At 47.1% G+C, this 18,787-nt stretch overlaps 1 protein-coding gene across 1 annotated transcript in view; it reads right to left on the reverse strand.

The window, feature by feature from the left end:
- LOC121579123 overlaps positions 1 to 18,787 on the reverse strand; it is a 35,689-nt gene that overhangs the window by 8,381 nt on the left and 8,521 nt on the right. Inside the window, exons 2-3 of the mRNA XM_045224208.1 lie at positions 18,615 to 18,710; positions 8,465 to 8,569 (exon numbers count right to left, since the gene is read on the reverse strand). Coding sequence (XP_045080143.1) covers positions 8,465 to 8,558 — 94 coding nt within the window. The 5' untranslated portion in view covers positions 8,559 to 8,569; positions 18,615 to 18,710. The remainder of the gene's footprint in view (positions 1 to 8,464; positions 8,570 to 18,614; positions 18,711 to 18,787) is intronic.

Here is an 18,787-nt window from a genome sequence, read left to right on the forward strand (position 1 = left end):
TTCCTTCCAGTTCTCTGCTGCCAATGACTGGAACGAACTGCAAAAATCTCTGAAGCTGAAGACTCTTATCTCCCTCACTAACTTTAAGCATCAGTAGTCAGAGCAGCTTACCGATCACTGCACCTGTACACAGCCATTCTGAAATTAGCCCACCCAACTACCTCATCCCCATATTGTTATTTATTTTGCACACCAGTATCTCTATTTGCACATAATCTTTTGCACATTATCGTTCCAGTGTTAATACGAAATTGTAACTATTTTGCACAATGGCCTATTTATTGCCTTACCTACATAACTTACTACATTCGCACACACTGTATATATATTTTCTATTGTATTTTTGTGTTACGAACCCCGTGGCTTTAAACGTCTAGGGTGATGGACATGAGACCCGTAACATAATTCATACAAATTATAAGTGTGGCATGGAACAGTGAGAACGAAATATGACACAACAACCATGAACTACCGTCAAACACAAATGGTTTATTTCTGAACACACGGTAAAGGTTTGGGAAAAAGGGCTGAGCAGGACCCAAGAAATGAAACAATAGTGTAAAACACCCCTAAACTGATCTGGCCTGCCTCAAGAACCGCTAGGCTACTGCTACCATACAAAAATACAGTGGGTGGTCCGCTCAGGTCTAACTAGTGTTTATAGACAGTTCTTTCTACGGGAAATGTATGCCCAAGGGCAGCTAGCTCAAACTCCCCTTTTCCCAGAAACACACAATAGTTACCAAACAGAGTAACCAGCAAATTAATGAGCTCTCTAAACACAGGACATCACAGTATCCATTACTCACATACCAAACAGTGGTCTAACAAAATTACCAATCACAGTAACCAGCAACTTAGTGAGTAACCAAAAAACAGGACACCACAGTGTCCATACTCACATACAGAAATATTCTCTCTCTCTCCACAAACACAAGTGACTGGTTTTTATATAATGGGATGTGTGATTGAAAAAACGAGTAACAGGTGGTGCAATGCACAGGAATGTTCACTGATTGGTCCAATCAGCAGACACCTCAACGACCACCAATCAGGAACATACAGGACACCTGTGATTAGGGCAGAAGGAGAGAAAAACACAGGACACAGGATACCTGTATCCGTAACACTCCCACCCTTAAAAGAGCAAACCACAATGGTTTGCGACACACGTACCATCACAACACCCAAATTTCAATAATCATCCTGCCGGGATAAAAAAAAAAACTAGATCATTACACACGAGACAAAGCATCTGCCAACACATTATCTAACCCCTTTTTGTGGCGGATCTCCAAATTATAATTTTGCACGACAAGTGCCCAACGCATAAGGCGTTGGTTCTGGTTGTACATCCGGTGGAGAAAAACTAAGGGGTTATGGTCAGTATACACTATCACTGGTAATGCACTGGAACCAACATAAACTTCAAAGTACTGCAGAGCTAACAACAAAGCTAGAGCTTCTTGTTCAATGGTGGAATAATTTGTCTGACATTTGTTAAATTTCCGTGAAAAATAACAGACAGGATGGTCCACTCCACTCTGGCCCTGCTGCAGTAGAACAGCACCAGCACCTCTGGCACTTGCATCTACCTCCAGTTTAAACGGTCGTTCAAAATCTGGCGCAGCAAGAACAGGAGTACTACATAAGAGTGCTTTAGCAGTGTTGAAAGCAGTACAACGATCTTCAGACCATACAAATTTTCTCGCCGGACTGAGCAAATCCGTTAATGGAGCAACTACCGCAGAGAAATTTTTACAGAAACTACGGTAGTAGCCAACCATCCCTAAAAAACGGCGTAGCTCTCTTCTGGTGGTAGGTGCGGGAAATGCATTTATAGCGGAGACCTTGGCATCTACAGGGCGCACCTGACCATGGCCGACCTGTTTACCGAGATAAGTAACAGTGGCCTTCCCAAACTCGCACTTTGCTAAGTTCAGGGTTAGAGAAGCGGTTGCTAGACGTTCACACACTACCCTTAGAGTTTTAACATGATCAGACCACTCAGTTGAATAAATTACCAGATCATCAAGGTAAGCACTACAATTAGGAACTCCAGCCAATACTGTGTTAACCAGGCGTTGGAAAGTGGCTGGTGCGTTCCGCATCCCAAATGCCATGACAGCATATTGTAGGAAGTGATCTGGGGTCACAAAGGCAGATATGTCGGAGGCACGTGGGGGTTAACGGCACCTGCCAGTAACCTTTTAGAAGATCTAGTTTGGTTACATAAGTAGCAGCACCTACAGTATCAATACAGTCATCCAGTCTGGGTAACGGGAACGAGTCGGGCACTGTGACAGCATTGACTTTCCGATAGTCCGTACATAATCTGGATGTCCCATCAGGTTTAGGAACCAGAATGCACGGAGAACTCCAAGGACTTGTACTTGGCATAGCCAGGTTATTCTCCAGCAAATAACCGACCTCACCCCTCATTATCTTTCTCTTAGAGACGTTGACACGATAAGGATGTTGCTTGATAGGTGCAGCGTTTCCAACATTAATGTCATGTTCTAACACATTTGTACATGTAGGAACATCATTAAAAAGACATGGAAAGCTGTGTAATAGTCTCACAATATCATCTGACTGTCTGTCCGTTAAATGAATCAGGCTTGACGGGAGAGACAGCAGCATCTCTGAATTGGGCAATCTAGCACACTGCTGCTGAGTATTGCGCAACTCCAAACCATCTCCGTCCACATCATTAACATGACCTTCCACTACAGCCGTAGCAGCAATAGAGACAGCCGACTCGGCCAGTTTCTCTGGACTGTCTACCTGAGTGACGGGTCTGGTGTGGTATGTCTTCAACATGTTAACGTGGCACACACGAGATTGCCGTTTTCTATCAGGAGTCTGTATCACATAGTCAGTTTCACTTAGTTTCTTTTCAATGACATAAGGACCAGAGAAACGTGCTGACAATGACGCTCCTGGCACAGGCAACAATACAAGAACTCGGTCACCTGGCTGCAGTGAACGAGAACAGCCTGTGTGTCATAGTGTCGTTTCATCCGTTTCTGTGAGGAAGACAGCGCTTCCTTTGCTAGAGCACAGGCAGCATGTAGGCGCTCACGAAAGCGACTAACGTAGTCCAACACATTTTCTTTCACACACAACTCTTGTGACAAAAACTGATCCTTAAGGACTTTCATAGGTCCTCTCATGGTGTGTCCAAACACCAGTTCAGCTGGGCTGAACCCTAGGGATTCCTGTACTGTCTCACGGACAGCAAACAACACTAGAGGAACTCCCTCATCCCAATCTTTCTCAGATTCCAAGCAATATTTACAGAGCATAGACTTCAGGGTCTGATGCCAACGTTCAAGCGCACCCTGAGACTCTGGGTGATATGCGCTTGACACACGGTGTGTAACGGACAAGGATTTTAACACTTGTTTGAAAAGTTTAGAAAGGAAATTCGTACCCTGATCAGTTTGTATCACCTTAGGTAACCCAAAAGTTGAGAAGAATTTGATCAACGCTTTACTCACCACTGGAGCAGTAATCCTTCGCAGAGGAATGGCCTCTGGGTACCTGGTGGCCACACACATAATTGTCAACATAAACTGGTTACCAGATTTTGTTTTTGGTAATGGTCCAACACAATCAACCATCACATGTTCGAAGGGTTCACCTATGGACGGTATGGGACAAAGAGGCGCGGGGGAAATAACCTGGTTCGGTTTCCCAGTTACTTGACAGGTGTGGCAAGTCCGACAGAACTGAGCCACATCTTGTTTTAAACCAGGCCAAAAGAAATGTCGCAAAACTCGATCATAAGTCTTGGTGACTCCCAGATGTCCGGACCACTGGTGATCATGAGCGAGGGATAAAACATTTTGTCGAAAGGCTGTAGGAATCACTATTTGGTAAACAGCATTCCAATCTCCGCCAGCGTCAACATGGGATGTCCATTTACGCATAAGGAGATTACCATCAATGAAGTATGCCATGTTTTTCTTCTTTAGCTCCTCCTCTGAGACAACACTAGAAAAACATTTAGCCAGGCTAATGTCAACCTGTTGGTTAGCGATCAGCTGCTCACGAGTAACGGGTAACTGTATTGCCTCAGCAACAAGTTCCACATCCTTCTTCCTTTCTCTGGACTGTTGGTCAGACTGCACCAGCTTACCAGAGGTAGCACCCGAACTATCCTCTGGGTCACAATCTCTGAATAGAATCGTGTTCGACAAATCTATCACTTCACCCACTTGTCGTGCTTGAGCACGTGTGACAGCACAAGCGGGGAACACATCTGGATAACCCTGTGCCAGCTCCTCGGAGAGAGACTGGTCACTTTTATCCAATACCTCCAATACGGGTATCACCTTTCCTCCGGCAATATCGTTGCCCATTATAAATGTCACACCTTTTACTGGCAACATAGGACGTACTCCAACTCTGAACACTCCACTGACTAACTCAGAGTGTACGTTCACAAAGTGCAATGGCACTGGAACAAATCCCATTTCAATTCCTTGTACTAACACACTGGAACCACAATATGTATTATTAGACAAGGGCAACACATCAGCTAGTATGAACGACTGCGCCGCACCAGTATCTCTGAGGATTCTAACTGGACGCTGAGACGCCGTCACCTGATATAGAAACAAACCCCTCAAAAATGAACGGTTCATAACTGTGATCTGGGACAGGGACTTTCAAACCACATTCACTATGAGGCCTCTGTCTTGATTCCGGCCTTACAACCGCGATTCGAATCAGCCCAACACCCGTTGGCGGCCTGGCGTGCTGAGGCATCCCCGGTTTGCGTTTTAGCAGAAAGCAATCATTAACCATATGTCCCACCTTATGACAATAGAAACAGTGACGCACATCTTTTGGGCGTGCTGGATGTACTGCTGGTCGACTAGGACTAAAAGTTAGCAACTCCGCAGCCCTGCTCTCCGTACTGAGCCGAAAACACGCTCTTATGCGTCAACACAAACTCGTCTGCCAATACAGACGCTTCCGACAGTGAGGATACTTTCTGTTCGTTCAGATAAACTACAATGCGTTCCGGTAAGCAATTTTTAAACTCTTCTAACAAGATTAACTCCCGTAGAGAGTTAAAATCAGTTACCTTACTAGCACTGTGCCATTTGTCAAACAGATTTCCTTTGTCTCTAGCAAACTCCACATAAGTCTGAGTAGGAGACTTTTTATGAGACCTAAATCTCTGTCGATATGCCTCAGGAACAAGCTCATAGGCACGAAGAACAGTAGCTTTGACCACGGCATAATTCAAACTGTCTTCAAGAGGTAGCGCTGCCAGAACCTCTTGGGCTTTACCTGTTAGTTTACACTGAAGTAATAGGCACCATACCTCTTCGGGCCATTTCAATGCTACCGCTATCCGTTCAAACACACTGAAATAGGAATCAACCTCTGACTCCCTGAACACAGGTACCAAGGTGATCTGCCTACTAATATCAAACGTAGCAGCCGACACAGCTGGAGAGGATGGCTCACTAGCAAGCATAGTATTAGCAGAGACTAACCTCGCTGTTTCTGCCTCTAGTTCCATTTTACGCACCTCCAGTTCCATCTTACGCATCTCCAGTTCCATCTTACGCGTCTCCAGTTCTTGATCAAGCCTACGCGTCTCCAGTTTGTCTAGCCTGATTTGTGCCCGCTCTTCCGCCTCCATTTGGAGCCGTGTCAAGCGGACATCCATCCTGGCATCACTGTCAGTCAGTGGGGAGAGTGGGTCATAACGGGGCAATGTGGCCGGAGCCTTAGCCTCGTCCTCAGACACTGATGGGCTTACAGGAACAGCCACCACCTCCCCTACAGGAGCAGCAGACTCAGGCGGCGGTAACTCAAGCACTCGCTCGCTCAACAATATTTCTAACACTGCTTTCCTCACTTCGGCTTTCACTAAAACCCTTGATATCGGTACAGAAAAGTGGTCAACCAAAGCCTGTAGATCCACTCTACGGCAATTCTCAAAAACCTCCCACGTAGGGTTTTCCAAAAATGCTTCCAACTCAAAAGTAGCCATCCTACTCTAGCAACACGAGCCGTCGACTACTGAACACACAAAAAAAAACAGGTAGTTACAGCTGCCAAGCTCAACACTGAACCAGACACTTACTAATTTGCATGAGTAGCATGGGATAGATATCCCAGACGAGCCCCCACTTTATGTTACGAACCCCGTGGCTTTAAACGTCTAGGGTGATGGACATGAGACCCGTAACATAATTCATACAAATTATAAGTGTGGCATGGAACAGTGAGAACGAAATATGACACAACAACCATGAACTACCGTCAAACACAAATGGTTTATTTCTGAACACACGGTAAAGGTTTGGGAAAAAGGGCTGAGCAGGACCCAAGAAATGAAACAATAGTGTAAAACACCCCTAAACTGATCATTGGACCAATCAGTGAACATTCCTGTGCATTGCACCACCTGTTACTCGTTTTTTCAATCACACATCCCATTATATAAAACCAGTCACTTGTGTTTGTTGTGAGAGAGAGAATATTTCCGTATGTGAGTATGGACACTGTGGTGTCCTGTTTTTGTTTACTCACTAAGTTGCTGGTTACTCTGGTTGGTAATTTTGTTAGACCTCTGTTTTGTATGTGAGTAATGGATACTGTGATGTCCTGTGTTTAGAGTACTCATTAATTTGCTGGTTACTCTGTTTGGTAACTATTGTGTGTTTCTGGGAAAAGGGGAGTTTGAGCTAGCTGCCCTTGGGCATACATTTCCCGTAGAAAGAACTGTCTATAAACACTAGTTAGACCTGAGCGGACCACCCACTGTATTTTTGTATGGTAGCAGTAGCCTAGCGGTTCTTGAGGCAGGCAAGATCAGTTTAGGGGTGTTTTACACTATTGTTTCATTTCTTGGGTCCTGCTCAGCCCTTTTTCCCAAACCGTTACCGTGTGTTCAGAAATAAACCATTTGTGTTTGACGGTAGTTCATGGTTGTTGTGTCATATTTGTTCTCACTGTTCCATGCTACACTTATAATTTACATGAATTATGTTACGGGTCTCATGTCCATCACCCTAGACGTTCAAAGCCACGGGGTTCGTTCCAACCATTGTGACCTGTACGCTCCTGTTGGCTGGCCCTCACTACATATTCGTCGCCAAACCCACTGGCTCCAGGTCATCTATAAATCACTGCTAGGCAAATCCCAGTCTTATCTTAGCTCACTAGTCACCATAGCAACACCCACCCGTAGTCTGCGCTCCAGCAGGTATCTCTCACTGGTCATCCCCAAAGCCAACACCTCCTTTGGCCGCCATTCCTTCCAGTTCTCTGCTGCCAATGACTGGAACGAACTGCAAAAATCTCTGAAGCTGAAGACTCTTATCTCCCTCACTAACTTTAAGCATCAGTAGTCAGAGCAGCTTACCGATCACTGCACCTGTACACAGCCATTCTGAAATTAGCCCACCCAACTACCTCATCCCCATATTGTTATTTATTTTGCACACCAGTATCTCTATTTGCACATAATCTTTTGCACATTATCGTTCCAGTGTTAATACGAAATTGTAACTATTTTGCACAATGGCCTATTTATTGCCTTACCTACATAACTTACTACATTCGCACACACTGTATATATATTTTCTATTGTATTTTTGACTTTGTTTTGTTTACCCCATATCTAACTCAATGTTGTTGTTTTTAATCGCACTGCTTTGCTTTATCTTGGCCAGGTCGCAGTTGTAAATGAGAACTTGTTCTCAACTGGCTTACCTGGTTAAATAAAAAAAATTGACGACTTAAGTGCCCAAAAGCCTGTTTTAGCATGGGCAGCGCCACTGAGGTCTTTCACCATTTTGAAGTGGTCTACTGGGCGAGACTTCCTTTGGGTTAAGGAAGGATTACATAATTAAATCTGGGTCCTCTGGAGGGATCAGACAGAATATAATCACTACCACCTGGTGAGGTTAGCATAGGGCTAATGTATGCCATGTTATCGGATGGGACCAGATACAATTTAGCATTCTGTCACGTGCAAGTAAATCAACAATTTTAATTAGCCAAGACTCATTTTGAGCTGGAGAAACTGTTTACATTTAAATGTTTGCTTATGTACACAAGTATGGCCCAAATGTCTTCTTCAACTTCTATGAGTGTATTAGCAGTTTTGTAAATCAATTGAAAAGGTGCATACCACCACCTACTGTGCGGAGTGTGTATAGTCTGAACAGGTATAAAGCCCAGGTTGGTGATTTACTGACACCTGCAGTTATGGAATGTTTGCTCAGGAGTGCAATTAATTGGCTGACCCCTCCTGCTGATTCTTCCTTAATCCATAGAAACTACTTTAAAAATGGTGAAAGCCCTCAATGGTGTTCCCCGTGCTAGAACAGTGTGCCCTCTATCCAACTCAATGGTGGAAACACTGTCAATTAATTTAAGATAATCAATATGCATTACCTCCAAACCAAATAGTAATAGTTTCCTGTACCTGGAATGAGGACATCTCTGCGACAGTCATACAGCATCCCCAGCTGGAAGGGTCGGCCCAGAGCGGCTAGCTCGATGGTCTCAGAGTCGGACATGACTCACTGTTCTGAAAACATATCAGAACTGGGGTTACTTCAGCAGCCACGGTGTTAGAAAATTATAACAGATCATTTGGCCGTTGTTAGGTTCTAAATAAAAGGGAGTAAAACTCACGGACGACTAGGGAAAGCTCAAACCAAGTTTATTCACCCACTGGGTCAAACAGCTGAAAAGACATGTTTCCACCAGCATAAGTATTTATACCCTCCTTTAGGCGGAGTCTCCTCCTTGCACCTCTAAACATTACATCTTTGTTGCTAGGAAGGAAGTTAAGTGATGTGTGTAACAAAAGTGTACCTTCTCCCTTCATCTGACCTCAGCCCACATTCCTCACTAACCCACAGCTATCCAACCTTATCAGTGACCTCAACCAAGTGATTGCCTTTTCCCTTAGTCACTTTCCAGGCCCATATTTCCTATCCAACCTCCATTGAACCCACCATATACATTCCTCATACATGTAGCCATTAACTTCTAGTATACAGTGGGGAGAACAAGTATTTGATACACTGCAGATTTTGCAGGTTTTCCTACTTACAAAGCATGTAGAGGTCTGTAATTTTTATCATAGGTACACTTCAACTGTGAGAGATGAAATCTAAAACAAAAATCCAGAAAATCACATTGTATGATTTTTAAGTAATTAATTTGCATTTTATTGCATGACATAAGTATTTGATCACCTACCAACCAGTAAGAATTCCGGCTCTCACAGACCTGTTAGTTTTTCTTTAAGAAGCCCTCCTGTTCTCCACTCATTACCTGTATTAACTGCACCTGTTTGAACTCGTTACCTGTATAATAGACACCGGTCCACACACTCAATCAAACAGACTCCAACCTCTCCACAATGGCCAAGACCAGAGAGCTGTGTAAGGACATCAGGGATAAAATTGTAGACCTGCACAAGGCTGGGATGGGCTACAGGACAATAGGCAAGCAGCTTGGTGAGAAGGCAACAACTGTTGGCGCAATTATTAGAAAATGGAAGAAGTTCAAGATGACGGTCAATCACCCTCGGTCTGGGGCTCCATGCAAGATCTCACCTCGTGGGGCATCAATGATCATGAAGAAGGTGAGGAATCAGCCCAGAACTACACGGCAGGACCTGGTCAATGACCTGAAGAGAGCTGGGACCACAGTCTCAAAGAAAACCATTAGTAACACACTACGCCATCATGGATTAAAATCCTGCAGTGCACGCAAGGTCCCCCTGCTCAAGCCAGCGCATGTCCAGGCCCGTCTGAAGTTTGCCAATGACCATCTGGATGATCCAGAGGAGGAATGGGAGAAGGTCATGTGGTCTGATGAGACACAAATAGAGCTTTTTGGTCTAAACTCCACTCGCCGTGTTTGGAGGAAGAAGAAGGATGAGTACAACCCCAAGAACACCATCCCAACCGTGAAGCATGGAGGTGGAAACATCATTCTTTGGGGATGCTTTTCTGCAAAGGGGACAGGACGACTGCACCGTATTGAGGGGAGGATGGATGGGGCAATGTATCGCAAGATCTTGGCCAACAACCTCCTTCCCTCAGTAAGAGCATTGAAGATGGGTCGTGGCTGGGTCTTCCAGCATGACAACGACCCGAAACACACAGCCAGGGAAACTAAGGAGTGGCTCCGTAAGAAGCATCTCAAGGTCCTGGAGTGGCCTAGCCAGTCTCCAGACCTGAACCCAATAGAAAATCTTTGGAGGGAGCTGAAAGTCCGTATTGCCCAGCGACAGCCCCGAAACCTGAAGGATCTGGAGAAGGTCTGTATGGAGGAGTGGGCCAAAAACCCTGCTGCAGTGTGTGCAAACCTGGTCAAGACCTACAGGAAACATATGATCTCTGTAATTGCAAACAAAGGTTTCTGTACCAAATATTAAGTTCTGCTTTTCTGATGTATCAAATACTTATGTCATGCAATAAAATGCAAATTAATTACTTAGAAATCATACAATGTGATTTTCTGGATTTTTGTTTTAGATTCCGTCTCTCACAGTTGAAGTGTACCTATGATAAAAACTACAGACCCCTACATGCTTTGTAAGTAGGAAAACCTGCAAAATCGGCAGTGTATCAAATACTTGTTCTCCCCACTGTAGCAGGTACAGTGGCTTGCGAAAGTATTCATCCCCCTTGGCATTTTTCCTATTTTGTTGCCTTACAACCTGGAATTAAAATGGATTTTTTGGGGGTTTGTATAATTTCATTTACACAACATGCCTACCACTTTGAAGATGCAAAGTTTCCCGGTCCCTGCCGATGAATAACATACACACAGCATGATGCTGCCACCACCATGCTTCACTGTGGGGATGGTGTTCGAGGTAATGAGAGGTGTTGGGTTTGCGCCAGATTTAGCTTTTTGGCCATCAAGAAAAAATTCAGTTTTAGTCTCATCTGACCAGAGTACCTTCTTCCATATGTTTGGGGAGTCTCCCACATGCCTTTTGGCGAACACCAAACGTGCTTGCTTATTTTTTTCTTTAAGCAATGGCTTTTTTCTGGCCACTCTTCCATAAAGCCCAGCTCTGTGGAGTGTACGGCTTAAAGTGGTCCTATGGACAGATACTCCAATCTCTGCTGTGGAGCTTTGCAGCTCCTTCAGTGTTATCTTTGGTCTCTTTGTTGCCTCTCTGATTAATGCCCTCCTTGCCTGGTCCATGAGTTTAGGTGGGCAGCCCGCTCTTGGCAGGTTTGTTTTGGTGCCATATTCTTTCCATTTTTTAATAATGGATTTAGTGGTGCTCCGTGGTATGTTCAAAGTTTCAGATATTTTTTTATAACCCAACCCTGATCTGTACTTCTCCACAACGTTGTCCCTGACCTGTTTGGAGAGCTCCTTGGTCTTCATGGTGCCACTTACTTGGTGGTGCCCCTTGCTTAGTGGTGTTGCAGTCACTGGGGACTTTCAGAACAGGTGTATATATACACTGAGATCATGTGACACTTAAATAAAGTCAACCTGTGTGCAATCTAACTAATTATAGGACTTCTGAAGGTAATTGGTTGCACCAGATCTTATTTAGGGGCTTCATAGCAAAGGGGGTGAATACATATGCACGCACCAATTTTCCGTTATTTTTTTAATTTCACTTCACTAATTTGGACTATTTTGTGTATGTCCATTACATGAAATCCAAATAAAAATCAATTTAAATTACAGGTTGTAATGCAATAAAATATGAAAAACGCCAAGGGGGATAAATACTTTTGCAAGGCTTTGTACAGTGAGGGAAAAAAGTATTTGATCCCCTGCTGATTTTGTACGTTTGCCCACTGACAAAGACATGATAATGGTAGGTTTATTTGAACAGTAAGAGACAGAATAACAACAACAAAATCCAGAAAAAATGCATGTCAAACATGTTATAAATTGATTTGCATTTTAATGAGGGAAATAAGTATTTGACCCCTCTGCAAAACATGACTTAGTACTTGGTGGCAAAACCCTTGTTGGCAATCACAGATGTCAGACATTTCTTGTAGTTGGCCACCAGGTTTGCACACATCTCAGGAGGGATTTTGTCCCACTCTTCTTTGCAGATCTTCTCCAAGTCATTAAGGTTGAGGCTGGCGTTTGGCAACTCGAACCTTCAGCTCCCTCCACAGATTTTCTATGGGATTAAGGTCTGGAGACTGGCTAGGCCACTCCAGGACCTTAATGTGCTTCTTCTTGAGTCACTCCTTTGTTGCCTTGGCCATGTGTTTTGGGTCATTGTCATGCTGGAATACCCATCCACGACCCATTTTCAATGCCCTGGCTGAGGGAAGGAGGTTCTCACCCAAGATTTGACGGTACATGGCCCCGTCCATCGTCCCTTTGATGCGGTGAAGTTGTCCTGTCCCCTTTGCAGAAAAACACCCCCAAAGCATAATGTTTCCACCTCCATGTTTGACAGTGGGGATGGTGTTCTTGGGGTCATAGGCAGCATTCCTCCTCCTCCAAACACGGCGAGTTGAGTTGATGCCAAAGAGCTCGATTTTGGTCTCATCTGACCACAACACTTTCACCCATTTCTCCTCTGAATCATTCAGATGTTCATTGGCAAACTTCAGACAGGCATGTATATGTGCTTTCTTGAGCAGCGGGACCTTGCGTGCACTGCAGGATTTCAGTCCTTCACGGCGTAGTGTGTTACCAATTGTTTTCTTGGTGACTATCCCTGTGTTACCAATTGTTTTCTTGGTGACTATCCCTGCCTATCCCTGTTCTCTCCTCTCTGCACAGGCTACACAAACGCCTCACACCGCGTGGCTGCTGCCTCTCTAACCTGGTGGTCCCTGCACGCACCCCACACCTGGAGTTCCAGGTCTCAGGCAGCCTCTGGAACTGCCGTTCTGCTGCCAACAAAGCTGACTTCATCCCAGCCTATGCTAACCTCCAGTCCCTCGACTTCCTGGCGCTGACGGAAACATGGATTACCACTGAAAACACTGCTACTCCTACTGCTCTCTCCTTGTCTGACCATGTGTTCTCGCATACCCCGAGAGCATCTGGTCAGAGGGGTGGTGGCACAGGAATCCTCATCTCTCCCAAGTGGACATTCTCAATTTTTCCCCTAACCCACCTGTCTATCTCCTCATTTGAATTCCATGCTGACACAGTCACTAGCCCATTTAAGCTTAATATCCTTGTCATCTATCGCCCTCCAGGTTCCCTTGGAGAGTTCATCAATGAGCTTGACGCCTTGATAAGTTCCTTTCCTGAGGATGGCTCACCCCTCACAGTTTTGGGGGATTTCAACCTCCCTATGTCCACATTTGACTCATTTCTCTCTGCCTCCTTCTTTCCACTCCTCTCCTCTTTTGACCTCACCCTCTCACCGTCCCCCCTACTCACAAGGCAGGCAATACGCTTGACCTCATCTTTACTAGATGCTGCTCTTCTACTAATCTCACTGCAACTCCCCTCCATGTCTCCGACCACTACTTTGTTTCCTTTTCTCTCTCGCTCTCCTCCAACACTACTCACTCTGCCCCTACACAGATGGTAATGCGCCGCCGCAACCTTCGCTCTCTCTCTCCCACTACTCTCTCCTCTTCCATCCTATCATCTCTTCCCTCTGCTCAATCCTTCTCCCTCCAATCTCCTGATTTTGCCTCCTCAACCCTCCTCTCCTCCCTTTCTGCATCCTTTGACTCTCTGTGTCCCCTATCCTCCCGGCCGGCTCGGTCCTCCCCTCCAGCTCCGTGGCTCGATGACTCATTGCGAGCTCACAGAACAGAGCTCCGGGCAGCGGAGCGGAAATGGAAGAAAACTAAACTCCCTGCCGACCTGGCATCTTTTCCTCCCCTCCTCTCTACATTTTCTTCATCTGTTTCTGCTGCTAAGGCCACTTTCTACCACTCTAAATTCCAAGCATCTGCCTCTAACCCTAGGAAGCTCTTTGCCACATTTTCCTCCCCCCCCCTTCCTCCTCTCTCTCTGTGGATGACTTCGTCAACCACTTTGAAAAGAAGGTTGACGACATCCGATCCTCGTTTGTTAAGTCTAATGACACTGCTGGTCCTACTCACACTGCCCTACCCTATGCTTTGACTTCTTTCTCCCCTCTCTCTCCAGATAAAATCCTGCGACTTGTGACTGCAGGCCGCCCAACAACCTGCCCGCTTGACCCCATCCCCTCCTCTCTTCTCCAGACCATCTCCGGTGACCTTCTCCCCCTACCTCACCTCGCTGATCAACTCATCCTTGACCGCTGGCCATGTCCCTTCCGTCTTCAAGAGAGCGAGAGTTGCTCCCCTTCTCAAAAAACCAACACTCGATCCCACTGATGTCAACAACTACAGACCAGTATCCCTTCTTTCTTTTCTTTCCAAAACTATTGAGCGTGCCGTCTTTAGCCAACTCTCTTGCTATCTCTCTCAGAATGACCTTCTTGATCCAAACCAGTCAGGTTTCAGGACTGGTCATTCAACTGAGACTGCTCTTCTCTGTGTCACGGAGGCTCTCCGCACTGCTAAAGCTAACTCTCTCTCCTCTGCTCTTGTCCTTCTAGACCTGTCTGCTGCCTTTGATACTGTGAACCATCAGATCCTCCTCTCCACCCTCTCCGAGCTGGGCATCTCCGGCGCGGCTCACTCCCTGGATTGCGTCCTACCTGACCGGTCGCTCCCTACCAAGTGGCGTGGCGAGAAGCTGTCTCCGCACCACGTGCTCTCACCACTGGTGTCCCCCAGGGCTCAGTTCTAGGCCCTCTCCTTTTCTCCCTATACACCAAGTCACTTGGCTCTGTCATATCCTCACATGGCCTCTCCTATCATTGCTACGCTGACGATACACAACTAATCTTCTCCTTTCCCCCTTCTGATAACCAGGTGGCGAATCGCATCTCTGCATGTCTGGCAGACATATCAGTATGGATGACGGATCACCACCTCAAGCTGAACCCTGGCAAGACGGAGCTGCTCTTCCTCCCGGGGAAGGACTGCCCGTTCCATGATCTCGCCATCACGGTTGACAACTCCGTTGTGTCCTCCTCCCAGAGTGCGAAGAGCCTTGGCGTGACCCTGGACAACACCCTGTCGTTCTCCGCTAACATCAAGGCGGTGACCCGCTCCTGCAGGTTCATGCTCTACAACATTCGGAGAGTACGACCCTGCCTTACACAGGAAGCGGCACAGGTCCTAATCCAGGCACTTGTCATCTCCCGTCTGGATTACTGCAACTCGCTGTTGGCTGGCCTCCCTGCCTGTGCCATTAAACCCCTACAACTCATCCAGAACGCCGCAGCCCGTCTGGTGTTCAACCTTCCCAAGTTCTCTCACGTCACCCCCCTCCTCCGCACACTCCACTGGCTTCCAGTTGAAGCTCGCATCCGTTACAAGACCATGGTGCTTGCCTATGGAGCAGTGAGGGGAACGGCACCTCTGTACCTTCGGGCTCTGATCAGTCCCTACACCCAAACGAGGGCATTGCGTTCATCCACCTCTGGCCTGCTGGCTCCCTTCCTCTCGGAAGCATAGTTCCCGCTCAGCCCAGTCAAAACTGTTCGCTGCTCTGATACCCCAATGGTGGAACAAGCTCCCTCACGACGCCAGGACAGCGGAGTCACTCACCACCTTCCGGAGACATTTGAAACCCCACCTCTTTAAGGAATACCTGGGATAGGATAAAGTAATCCTTCTACCCCCCCCCCCAAAATTGTAAAGTGGTTATCCCACTGGCTATAGGGTGAATGCACCAATTTGTGAGTCGCTCTGGATAAGAGCGTCTGCTAAATGACGTAAATGTGCCCTTGAGCAAGGCACTTAACCCTAATTGCTCCTGTAAGTCGCTCTGGATAAGAGCGTCTGCTAAATGACTAAAATGTAAAATGTAAAAACTATGGTCCCAGCTACCTTGAGATCATTGACAAGATCCTCCTGTGTAGTTCTGATTCCTCACCGTTCTCATGATCATTGCAACTCCACAAGGTGAGATCTTGCATGGAGCCCCAGGCCGAGGGAGATTGACAGTTCTTTTGTGTTTCTTCCATTTGCGAATAATCGCACCAACTGTTGTCACCTGTCACACCCTGGCAATGGGACTCTAGTTGTTGAGCCAGGGTGTGTTTGTTCTATGTGGTGTGTTTCTATGTTGGGGGTTCTGGTTTGTTGTTTTCTGTGTTTGCCTTAGTGACTCCCAATCAGAGGCAACGAGTGTCAGCTGTTCGTTGGTTGTCTCTGATTGGGAGCCATATTTAAACTGTCTGTTTTTCATTCGGGTTTGTGGGATTTTGTTCGTGTTGGTTTGTGTTGTAACCATAGACGTCACGCATTCGTTGTTTATTGTTTTGATCGTGTGATCATTTAATAAATATAATATGTTCACCTTCGACGCTGCGCATTGGTCCTCCTCATTAGACGATCGTGACAGAAAATCTCACCTAAACCAGACCAAGCAGCGTGTCCAGGAGCCATCGCTGGCAGATCTCCGTGGCAACCTCGACTGGGTCAAGCCTAGTGAGGAGCAGAGAGGGTGGACTTGGGACCAGTTGAGGAGGAGCTTTGACTGGGTCAAGCCCATAGAGGAGCTGAATGGCGGGAGTTGGAGACAGAGGAGCGAGAGTTGGGCGAGAACGATGGAGGCCTGGCCCACGGGGAGGAGAGACCCCCAGAACATTTTTAGGGGGGGGCTCACGACGTCGGGGCAGCAGGAGGCCGCGATAGAGCGGTCCAGCGGGTTGGCAGAGGAGGCCGCCAGGTTACGGGAGTCACTGGTCACCAGGGGGAAGGAGGTTGTAGAGGCACGGCGAGAGGTACTGGCGTGTGTTGCCAGTCCGGTCCGGCCTGTTCCTGATCCCCACGTAGGGCCAGTGGTGTGTGTTCCCAGTACGGTCCGGCCTGTTCCTGCCACTCCCACCAAGTCAGTGGTGCGTTTCGTCAGCCCGGCGCGGCCCGTTCCTGCTCCCCGCACCAAGTCAGTGGTGAGCGTCGTCGGCCCGGTCCGGCCCGTTCCTGCTCCCCGCACCAAGTCAGTGGTGCGCGTCGTCAGCCCGGTCCGGCCCATTCCTGCTCCCCGCACCAAGTCAGGGGTGTGCGTCGTCAGTCCGGCACGGCCCGTGCCTGTTCCCCGCACCAAGTCAGGGGTGCGCTTCGACAGCCCGGCTCGGCCCGCTCCTGCTCCCCACACCAAGCCAGTGGTGTGCGTCGTCCAGTCCGGCACGGCCGTGCCTGTTCCCCGCACCAAGTCAGGGGTGCGCTCGACAGCCCGGCTCGGCCCGGCTCCTGCTCCCCACACCAAGCCAGTGGTGTGCGTCGTCAGTCCGGCACGGCTCGTGCCTGTTCCCCGCACCAGGTCAGGGGTGCGCTTCGACGGCCCGGCTCGGCCCGCTCCTGCTCGGCCCGCTCCTGCTCGTCAGTCCGGCACGGCCCGTGCCTGTTCCACCGGTGGCTGGTCCGGCACCGGTCAGAGGCTTCACGTCGGAGCTAGAGCAATCCGCTCCACCAGTGTTCAGTCCAGCTCCGGCCAGCAGGGCCAGACCGGACCAGGGGTACTTTGGGGGGTTAGAGAAGGAGTGGGGGTCAAGCCCGGAGCCAGAACCGCCGCCGAGGAGGTATGCCCACCCAGCCCTCCCCTGTTTTGCTCTTTTTGAGGCGCGGTCGCAGTCCGCGCCTTTAGGGGGGGGTACTGTCACACCCTGGCTATGGGACTCTAGTTGTTGAGCCAGGGTGTGTTTGTTCTATGTGGTGTGTTTTTATGTTGGGGGTTCTGGTTTGTTGTTTTCTGTGTTTGCCTTAGTGACTCCCAATCAGAGGCAACGAGTGTCAGCTGTTCGTTGGTTGTCTCTGATTGGGAGCCATATTTAAACTGTCTGTTTTTCATTCGGGTTTGTGGGATTTTGTTCGTGTTGGTTTGTGTTGTAACCATAGACGTCACGCATTCGTTGTTTATTGTTTTGATCGTGTGATCATTTAATAAATATAATATGTTCACCTTCGACGCTGCGCATTGGTCCTCCTCATTAGACGATCGTGACATCACCTTCTCACCAAGCTGCTTGGCGATGGTCTTGTAGCCCATTCCAGCCTTGTGTAGGTCTACAATCTTGTCCCTGACATCCTTGGAGAGCTCTTTGGTCTTGGCCATGGTGGAGAGTTTGTAATCTGATTGATCGATTGCTTCAGTGGACGGGTGTCTTTTATACAGGTAACAAACTGAGATTAGGAGCACTCCCTTTAAGAGTGTGCTCCTAATCTCAGCTCGTTACCTGTATAAAAAGACACCTGGGAGCCAGAAATCTTTCTGATTGAGAGGGGGTCAAATACTTATTTCCCTCATTAAAATGCAAATCAATTTATAACATGATGCGTTTTTCTGGATGTTTTTGTTGTTATTCTGTCTCTTACTGTTCAAATAAACCTACCATTAAAATTATAGACTGATCATTTCTTTGTCAGTGGGCAAACGTACAAAATCAGCAGGGGATCAAATACTTTTTTCCCCTCACTGTACGTCAAACTACAACCCAACACCGTCAACATAAAATCGTAGTTTATTTGCTCGTTGCCCAGGCAACGCAGCGTGTGTAAATTATAACTAATACAATATGTTATGCAAACATCTGAGTCACTCACATCTTTGTCCACCAGTCTTCTGTTCTTTTTGAATGGGAAGAGAGTTCTGGAGCCCTAACGGTTGGCGCTCTTATTTCTTTGGAAAAACCTCATGAACTGCAGAAACAAAACAAAGACTCAGTGTACATGTTGATGGCTTTCTAGTGGCCATAATACAGTCTTAAAACGATCCA

The sequence above is a fragment of the Coregonus clupeaformis genome, chromosome 13 (genome assembly GCF_020615455.1).
Source record: "Coregonus clupeaformis isolate EN_2021a chromosome 13, ASM2061545v1, whole genome shotgun sequence".
NCBI classification, from domain to species: domain Eukaryota; kingdom Metazoa; phylum Chordata; class Actinopteri; order Salmoniformes; family Salmonidae; genus Coregonus; species Coregonus clupeaformis.